At 23.9% G+C, this 10836-nt stretch overlaps 1 protein-coding gene across 1 annotated transcript; it reads right to left on the bottom strand.

Moving 5' to 3' along the window:
- Nucleotides 1–924: 924 nt before the first annotated feature.
- On the bottom strand, nucleotides 925–10240 carry LOC132932160 (zinc finger C2HC domain-containing protein 1A-like). Its single transcript, XM_060998398.1, is given in 8 exon segments — nucleotides 925–3323; nucleotides 4081–4740; nucleotides 6905–7014; nucleotides 7016–7064; nucleotides 7130–7196; nucleotides 7917–8073; nucleotides 8231–8706; nucleotides 10201–10240. Coding segments are annotated over 8 exon segments (1692 nt in total). The 5' UTR covers nucleotides 10226–10240; the 3' UTR covers nucleotides 925–3175.
- Between the last annotated feature and the right edge of the window lie 596 nt (nucleotides 10241–10836).

Here is a 10836-nt window from a genome sequence, read left to right as displayed (position 1 = left end):
AATATGTACGTATCTACCCTATAATATTTATTAATTTAATGTAAATATTATCAATATTTACAATAATTTATTAAAGTATAAAATACATTTTATGTGTATTATAACACCTGTCATATTTCAAATAATAAATATAAGTATATAATATAAATTGGTTACCTATCGTATTTAAAATAACTCATCTGTGCAACTAAAAATCAGACTGTTGTTCAAATAGATTCAAATAAGCTACCTACAAAAAGTTCGGAATTATGCTCAATTAGTAGTTCTACTTGTAAATTTGGGAAAACAAAGTTAAAAAATAAATAATATTAGTATTTAGTCTATTTCAATAGTACGACATAAAAAATAACTGAATTTACTAATGAATCAAAAAGGATACACAAACAAGTCATCACTCGGAAAACATACAAAATACATCAAATAAAAAAAAAACTAAAATAAATGTAGGGCGTAGACGTTCAAACAAAAGTAAATAAAACCACAAAAATCAATTTATAACATTTATAGATACCTAGTTTAATTTTATATTTATATTTTGTATTTAATTTACGTGCATAATTTGTTTTAAAAAGCGCTGATTGTATCTACTATAGGTTCCAGAATTATGCAGTCGGTACTTATGTATTATTCTCGTATTATGATAATTCATATAATAATGAATTGAATAAAAATATGATTCGCAGTTTATTTATAGTTAACACCATGACTAAATAATAACATTACTTATAGATTTAATTATTATCGAATTTGTAGAGGAGAATATAAACTGTAATTATACAATTTTTTTTTAATAAATTAAATACATTTAAAAAATATCAAACATAATTTACTACTATAGTCTATAGTAATTTACAGTTTATTTTTTTTTTTGATGACTAACTCGTACACCAGTGATAGGTAGTTTTAAATTATAAATACAAACAATTAGTGTGATTTAATACTTAGACAGTTTATTATTTTAAATATCAAATGGCACTGGTTAGGTACAACATTAAAGAAAAATACATGACAACAGAGTGACTAAAATATTAACACTGTAAATAAAGTTAAATCATATCATACTATAACAACAAAAATAATTTATAAAATGTATAAAATTAAATAAAACACTTATTAATATATATTAATTTAAAATCTAGGAGTAAAACTGAATACAAATTATTTAGTTACTTTCAAGTATAAATTAGTTATGTCATTTTAATAGAGGAATGCAATATTTCCAATTTTATGAAAGAAAAACTAAAGAATGAATTAAAAAAATATTATTGTATTTTGTTAATCAACTTGGTAAATTGTGTCAATTTTAATTTTCTCCTTTGAATACTCACAATAATAAATATTATAATACATTATTATTTAAAATAATATTGATGTATTGATTTAAATTCTAGTGGTAGGCAACTTATACGGAGGTAATTTATTATTTGAACAATAATTGTAGTATAAATCAATAAACAATACCCGAGTAGTTATAGCATTCTTTGGTATAATACACAAACATGTGTTGACAATAATTATGCATTATGATACCTAATTTATAAATATTGAGTAATTAATTACCTATTAGGTACCAATATAACACAAGATTATTATAGCACCATACTGTCATATTTTATAATATTGTTAGTAAATAGCATGTTAAATAAACAAAAATGTACTACATTTTATGGACATACCTATTACAATATACATTTATATAATAATAATAAAAACAATAAAATACCAATTAATAAAGACGAGTAAAAACTTTTAAAATTTGGTAATAACATCTTTAAGATGCACAAAAAACATTAATAGTAAGCAGTTATAGCTAGGTATAAATAGACATGAATGACAAAAATTTCTAAAAAGATTTATCTTTCAGTATGTCTAAACAGTAGACATTAAAAAATAACATCCAAATAGAAATTTGACAATCAAAACAATAATACATTATAAGTAACTAGATTCAAAATCTCTTACTTATATTTGTAAATAATATTATTTTATTTTCCCATTAATTTGTAATTTTTCTTGACAAAATATGTAAAAAAAACTATAAAGTATATAATATGATAGGACAAATGACAATAGATTTAGTTTGTGTTTAATAAATAGACTTAAAACTTATATTAAACTACAAGTAAATCATGATAGATAATTAAAAACAATTGAATATAATAAAAACTGCAAAAAAAAAATATATAAAAATATAAAAATGTTAGGAAAGAGAATAAAAGTTTTACTATATTAATGTTATTGTATATAATAGGGTGAAATATTTAATATATTATCAAAGTATAAAAATTAAATCCTTTGGTAACAACCTAGTTGGTTAAACTAATAAATTAGAATATATTCTAACTTACCATAAAATAGCATTATTTGTAATTAGTAAAGGTTAGTTTGTGTGACATAATCAGTATACGATTTCCTTAAAAAAAAGTAATTTAATGTATTGGTAAAATGTTATAAAGTAATGTATTAAGTTAATATAATATATTAAAATATTATGTAATAATTAAACTTTGTGTGAAACACAAACAATATAATGTATTTAGTGATTTGTTATTGTATTGATACATTTTTCCTCAATATTCATGAACCTAAATATGTAGTGTATAGTGATAGTTAGGAGCACACATAAAAATATATTTTTCCTTTTTTTTTACTGAGGGGGAAGTTGGACCCTTAAAACCCTCTTTGTATAATGTATATGCTATTAGTGTTAGTATTATTTATGAGATATACAAGTCAGTATAACCATAAGTTTATTGTTATACATTATAAATTGAGAACTAAAGAGATTGCAATAAAATTCATACAATTCAAGCAAATAAAAATTAATGTTTTGAATACCTTAGCAATATTATTTTACAAAATGTATATTATTTTTAATACTTTGGTCTTGTTGCATTAGTAATATATAAAATAAATTAAGTGACAAGATACACTCAAACTAATTTCAATTTAAAAAAATCAGTCTCAGGAGTTAAGCAAAATAATGCAATTTTATACCATAATAATTATTATAAACTGTTGTTACCTTATTAATCATAATTTATAAGTATATAAGTATAAAAATATTAAAATATACTCTCCATTCAATCAATTTAACATATTGTAAAATATATTTTTAACATATTTTTCTTAATACTCTTAATAAAATACAGATATTGAAATTGACGCAACTCAATCATGACACTATACGCCGCATGCCACACTCAGTACAAAATTTGATATCAATGATTGGATATTTGAATCCACATTCATGACAAAATTTAGCAGTTTTCAGCAGTTGATGATAATTATCGGTCGTCACCTGCTCAGATTTTCTGTTCAAGCTAATAATAAAAAAAATAATAATAATATAATACAACTAATATAAATTACCTTACATAATATACAACTGTAAAATTATTAATAATCTGAAAGAAAGTCCTCTAAAATTGAATATTTGTCATAATAAATTGATAAAAATCATTAATAAATATATAATTAATATAAATAAATTATAGCTATTAATAATTGTATTGATAATGTAGTCCTAGGTGTTTTTATAAGCAATATAGATTATAGGTGTTTAGTGATTAATGAGTTATTTGATCAAATAGTTTATAAAATGTGTTATTATGTGTCACTTTGAGTCTACTATTTTGTTTTAATTATTTATTTGAAACAAACTCACAAACTGGTGAACAATTTTAATTTTAATTACAGATGCCAAAAATACAATATAATATTTAATAAAAAAAAAAAATTAATTAATTATTCTGTGTAAAAAAAACTTATGATTAATAACAAAATGGCATAATTTTTATTTATATTCACTAAGCTCAGCAATTTTTTTTTAATTAAAAAAATTGATTAACTAATACTGTATTCTTACTTGGTGTTTCAGACCAAATAAGCAAAACCATAATAAAATGTGTGTTATAATGTGCTATAATATTATCAAATATGTTAATAATTTTAATGTGTTAACTACCCGTGTTAGGCTGATTTTGGCTAAAATCAGTAAGTGTTGGATTCCAAATGAAACCCGTTCAAACCGTGCAAGTACCCGATGACAATTGAAACACCATTGATTGCTCGCCTTACCTTCCGTAAGCCGAATCAGCACTGCTATTGGAATTAATCCCATTGATCATACTAAGGGCAGAGGTTCTATTCAAAGATGGTGATACTATATCATCATCATCTGTTATTTTCAATAAGTTTTCAAATTCCGACACAGATTTTAAAAGCTCTTGTTCTGCCAAATCAAATGTGAGATTTGATTTATCTTTTTCATTATCACCATAAAGCATATTTTCAATAGCTATATGTTTTTTATGATTATGATTAATGTTTCGTTTTGTAGGACTTTTGAGATGATCTGTACCTCGCTCTACAGCACTATGCGTTTTATTATTAAAGTCAGCTGATTCAATACTAACAATGGAACACAAACTTAAATTACTTAAATTATGTAGTGGATGACTATTAAGATTAGTGTCTGAGTGAAATTCATTGGGAAATGTATTTTCGATATTATCTGGAGAGGCTACTAAAGAAGAGACTGGTGAATATTTAACGAATGCAGATGTTGGAGACATTTGAAGACTCTCGATATTATCATTTGGGGTACAATTTAACGGATTTTTAAGACCAATGTCAATTATGTTTATGTCTAAATCGAGCTCTTTCATTTGTTGTTCAGCTGATTTAAATGGATCGTAGCTGTCCAAATGAGGGTCGTAAATATCCAAATGGGGTTCGCTAGAACAATCAAAATCACAATGTATAGGTTTTGAAAATTTACAATGATTAAAATATAATGTTTTCAATAAGCTATATTGATTATAAATTTATAAAGAATAAAGATCAAGGAATAGCATTTTAAAAATTGTATAAAAAATAATCTTTATGACAACTGTTATTCATATATTTAAAGTATAAATTGCTTCTTTAGCTGAATGTTCAGTACATAAGTATAATCCCACAAAGATAAAAATAAAAAAACAATTAAAAATTTTAAAATATAGCACTTTTAACCATTGTAATTTACATTTATTGCCATGTTAGCCTACTATAATCCTTGAATTGTATTAATAACCTTGGAAATAAATACACAACTTGTTTAATTTCAGATATTAATTTAAATTAATTTGTTCTACATAATTATTTATTGACACTTAGCACTAATTTTAATACACTATTGTGCTTAAATATCTTATTTCAACTTCTAACTATATTTATTGAAGCTATGTTTAAAATTTCAAGTTAAAGTAATTTTTTTTATACTTATTTATAATCTGTATTTACATAACATTATTGATATGAATAATTTCCATTGACTACAACATGATAATAAACAAAACAACTGGAGGAGATAAATAATGTAATTTAATATCAAACACAAATTAAAAAGAAATAGTTTTCCTATGAATACATAGAATATTTAAAAAAATGTTAACCTCTCAAAAATAAGTGTAGTATTAATTCCAATTAATAAAAATAATTTGAAATAAATTCAAGGTAATCCAGTTAAAATATTTTGTGTCCCTTAAATTGCAATCACACTATAATTTAGTATTTATGGAATTAACATTGAACATTAACTTTAAGTATACAAACATCTTGAATGACAAATATTATAGATTCATTTAAGAATATATTATAATAATACAATTAGTTTACTTTAGTAATAATAATTATTTATGAACGATAAATAAATATTTATTCATGGGTTAACAATGTTAACATTAAAAATTGAAATTTAATCTTTCTATTGAAATGATCTTTTTTTCACTACATTAAAAGGTATTAACTCTTTTATGAATATAGTATTTATAAATACTTCTAATCAACACAAAACCACAAAAAAATAGTTCTTAAAATATTCTAAGCAATTTTAGGGTTATAACCAAAATAGTTTAGAATTGTACAAACGTCTAATTTATTTTTCTAGCACAATATTAGCATCTGGCTTTTGATATTTCATAACATCAAGCTATGGTCTTAGATTTCGGTTGGTTTCTTAAAATATATTAAATATATAGATAATAATTCATAAATAAACTAGTAATCAATGCATAAAATGGAATATATTATGTTCCTCATCCTTATTATCTTTTACAATATGTATATAATAATTATTGTTTTAATCGTATCAACTAATTTCTAAATATTAAATCGAAAGTTTTGAACTTCCTATAATACAAGAGTTTTTATCTTGTTATCTAGACTTAATATTTCTTGTTAAGAAATAAAATCAATTTTTCTGTATAATGTTTATAACTTTTGATAAGTTGAATAATTCTCAAGATAAGAATTTTATAAAACTAAACAGTTGATATTATTTAATATTGTTCATTTGTTATACTTACTATACTTTTGTCTTCTATGGCAGTTGTTTTATTTGATTAGGTATTTTGAATTGTATATTTTATTTTTGATTTTTTTTTTTTGGATAACAATTTTAATTCAAAAGTATAAAAATATAAATATATGTTTTTTTAGTATTTATAGCTAAAGAGTTAGTATTATTTTAAGATTTTTAGATGGATTAATTTTAGTCCTATTTTTTTTTATTATTTATCAATGCTCAATAAATACAACAATTTTTACATAGAATGAGCAAGTACTTTTAAATTAAATTTTTGTTAAGCATGTAATATGGCATTTTGATTATCAATATTTTCTGTATAATCTCATAAAAATATATTAAGTAAATCTATATTTATTGTAACTTATAGTTATATTGAAATTATTTATTTGTATAATTTCTTTGAAAATATCTTGTAAATATATATTTTTTTCTTTATAATGAATTGGAATGCAAAATATTTTAAACATTTATAGATTTAAATTATGGATGATTTAATAAACAATCAATTAATAGCTTATTTAAACATTTAGATACATTATACTTTCCACTCACGATTTTGATATTTTTTTTTTGTCAAAATTATTGACCATCTTATTAACTTCTTGTTTTATATGATTTTTAGAACCAAGGATGTAGGCTGATTCAGATTTATTCATAGTTTTTTTCATTTTTTAGATCTGGCCTTTGAGGCAAGTATATTGCATTTCTTTCACTGAAAGAATAAAACTCAATTAATTTAAAAAATACTGACACATAATACATAATAACCATGCTTACCCATAGAGATTTTTTGAATTTTGGTCTTTCTTTTTCACTACTGATGACATTTGACGTGGGATATTAGCTATACAAATTAATTTAATATTATTGATAAATCTTATTTTTGTTTTAATTATGTTTACTATCTTTCTACCTTCAAATAATATTAATGTTAATATCCTATTATAGTTTATTTTTAAATTGTAGATTTACAATATAAATTTAAAATACTAAAACTATGCAATGAAATAAAATTATTTATTTTCATACTTGATTATATATTAAGTTCTATTATTAAATACTGTTTCTTCTTTTATAATAACATATGTGTTTTAAAAAGTTAACTAACAGCCAGATAAAGGGAGAAATTATAAATAAAGATATCTAAATATAAATAATACAATGGTATCTCCTACACACGCTTAAGGAAACAAATTATTTAAATATCTAGTCTACACTAATATAGTAATATAATAATTTATATATTTTGAAAAACTTCCAAATAGTAATTCATTTCTTATTCTGTTTCATTTACATTAAACAATATTAATATTACATTTTCCATAGAGAATACTTTCATTTAATTAATTTAAATAAGCCATATCTCCTAGAAATATATATATAAATAAGATATTTTTAATGTAGTAATATTAATACATAGTTAGTTCTAAAATATAGATTTAGGTACTAACAATAAAGTATAGATAAAAAAAATTCAATGATGTAGTACTTTGACTATGGCAGTCTTTAATGGATATTACTTAAAAAGTATAAAGTTTGTAGGTAAAAAATTAAATATACTTACATATATTTCTATTTGGTGGAGTTCTTTTTTTAATAGTTTTTAATGGTTGTATAACTTTTATTGGTGCACTTGAAACATCTTGAGCAAAACTTTTTGTTTTAGGAGAATATTTCTCTTTAGTAACTGTACGCTGTGACTTAAGTGGAGGAGCACGGTACTAAAAATAGAAATTAATTTAAAATATTAACAATCCAAAATCTATAAAACATTTTTTTTTTAATTCAGTAGAAACCTTGGTAAAAACTGAAAAAAAGCTACTTATAAAGTTTTTAATAAAGAATTAAATAATTATATTAAAAAATTAATATACTAACTTTTATTCTCGCTTCAAGTCGTTCTTTAGCTACTTGGCTTATCACTGGTGCAGTAGATATTCTTTGAGCTTTTTCTCTGCAAAATTCTACATGTCGATCATACGATTTAGGTCCAAAATTCCGTGCACAATGTGGACATTCTTCAGAATCAATAGGCTTAGTCGGCATAAGTTTATCATCAACTTTTTCCCCTCGTGCTGCTTTTACAGCCCTAACAAGCTCTTCATGCTTAGCTTTCCAGTTCTTTTTGGCTTTTTCTATGCCAATATAAGCATCTTGAGTCTTTTTCATATGTGGTAAATATGTCGCCATCTCAGTACCTTCTCTACGCTGTTTAGATGAATCAAATGGTATCTTACGTTTTTTAGCGTTTTTTTGACATATAGTTGAGTGGCGTTGTAATAAATTTGGACGGAATGAACGATTGCATATTATGCATGGTAGCAATTCAATTATCTCATTTTCTTTAGGAAATTCTATAATAATAACAAAAACAACAAATATAAATATAAACATATATATCTATTTTCAGTATTTTTATACTATAAAAATTATACGGATATTATAGAAAAATAAAAAACTAATTAGGTGGTTATTTTATACAAAGCTATATACATTAATTAATGTTATTTCTAGTGTTCAGTGTCACATATAATTCAGGAATAAAATAACAATTATGAAATTAAACAAAGAGAACAAATAGTAAGAGACTTGATGATTAAATATATAAAAAATATTTAGAAAAGTCAAAATAAAATGTATTAAACTGTTCAATGGCTGGACTAAAGCAGTAGGTAGGTAATAAACTTTATTAATTCGTTGGAATAGCATTAAAACATACCTTTCATTGTAATTATAGTACCTAATAAAGAAACTAAAAGAAATTCATTATTTTTCAAGCAATTTCTATCATATCAATATGGTAGTAAATCCAGTAATCAATATAAACATAATTTGGTTTCCATTTTTTAGCTTTATGCTGCACTATAGGTGTCAATATTAATAGAGGATCTAAATTCTAAAGATCCACTAATATTAAAATAAAAAATATAATTGCACAAAAAAGTTCTAAAACAAAATGTGATCAGGTGATAAACAAGTAGGTATATTGGGTACAAAATTACAACACCTCCCCCCTCTATCCATTGAATTTATTTATGCAAAGAATATGTGTATTATATTATGATTTAGATATATACAAAATATATAGTATCTAAATGGATCTATTTTCTATTATTAATAGGTATGGAGATTGATGAATACATTGGAGTGTGTAAAACATTAATTGATGTCATAATTTAAAATAAAATAATAAAAAAATCCTGACTATGTGCCTGAATACAAGTATACAATGTTCTTAGTAAAAATGGATCAAAAGTATAGTAATATATTAATATAATAATAAAATGGTCTCATTAAAAAAAAATATATATTTTTATAGCTTCTTTATTAAGCTTTTTATCAGATTTTGTTTGTCAATAATTAGTTATTCGCACAAACTACAAAAATAAAAGTTAAAAAGCAAAACAATAATTAAAAAACAAAAACAAAAACAGACAGAAAAATAAAATATATTAGATTCTAGTGTAGTAATATCCCTTAATATCTATAGGTAGACCAGAGGGATTTCAAGCAAACACAATATAGGTAATAAAAACCTACGTGTCGAATACAAACAGAATAGATGAGCAGTAGATAGTGTGGATCTAGATACTGCCCGAAATCGACCTTGGATTTTTTTCATCTCAGTACGATTAATCAATAACTGTCTAGAAAAAAATTATAATAATAACAATAATAACAATTTATACGCAACTAATACCAACTGTTAGGTAGCACTAGAGAATATTATGTTATATTATTATAACTTTAAAAAATATAAAAATATCAAACGTCCAGTAGGCTTTTGTAGATAATATACCGATACTAGGTTGATATATAATTATAAAATAAAAATGTGCATTAGGTACCTTCGTCATAGAACGCTTGGTCCATTTTTGGAAAGTGGATTTCGCGAAGGATGGCAACAACGAAATAATGAACTCTCGTTTATAATAGTACGTAGGCAGCACACACACGCACCTGAGAAGGCAGGAAACGGTAGGTAGGTATGGCTGTATCTAGTACAATATAACGTCAGTTATTGTAACACTCGACCGAATCACCGACGGCGGAGAGAATGTTAAGTTTGAAAACAGCGAATAACTTAGCAACAAGACGGGATGGTTGCTACTGTAATAATGTTAGAATAATTATATTTTCGTATCTACGATTGTCACGCGGGGGCAAAAAACAATCGATACGACTCGACAACGGCAAACCGTGTACTGTGTAGGACGACACGGAGTATCGAACCGTCCGCACGAGGCACGAGTACGTCTTGTGGTCGGCAAACGGAATGTTATAGCGTATTACCGACGGTGAATTTATACGAGTAAATTGAGCAAACTTAGATTTAACTAAAACTACAGTTACTCTTCCGGTACAATAATATTACTTCGGATTCAGTATTTACGATGCGATACCAGTGGCGAGTAGCGATAGTGTGAAACGCATGATAACATTTCAATAACTGAAGAATAACTGAGTGAAGAACTGAATAGTGA

Source organism: Rhopalosiphum padi, chromosome 1 (assembly GCF_020882245.1).
Source record: "Rhopalosiphum padi isolate XX-2018 chromosome 1, ASM2088224v1, whole genome shotgun sequence".
Classification (NCBI taxonomy): Eukaryota; Metazoa; Arthropoda; class Insecta; order Hemiptera; family Aphididae; genus Rhopalosiphum; species Rhopalosiphum padi.
This window is presented reverse-complemented; position numbering and strand designations above follow the sequence as displayed.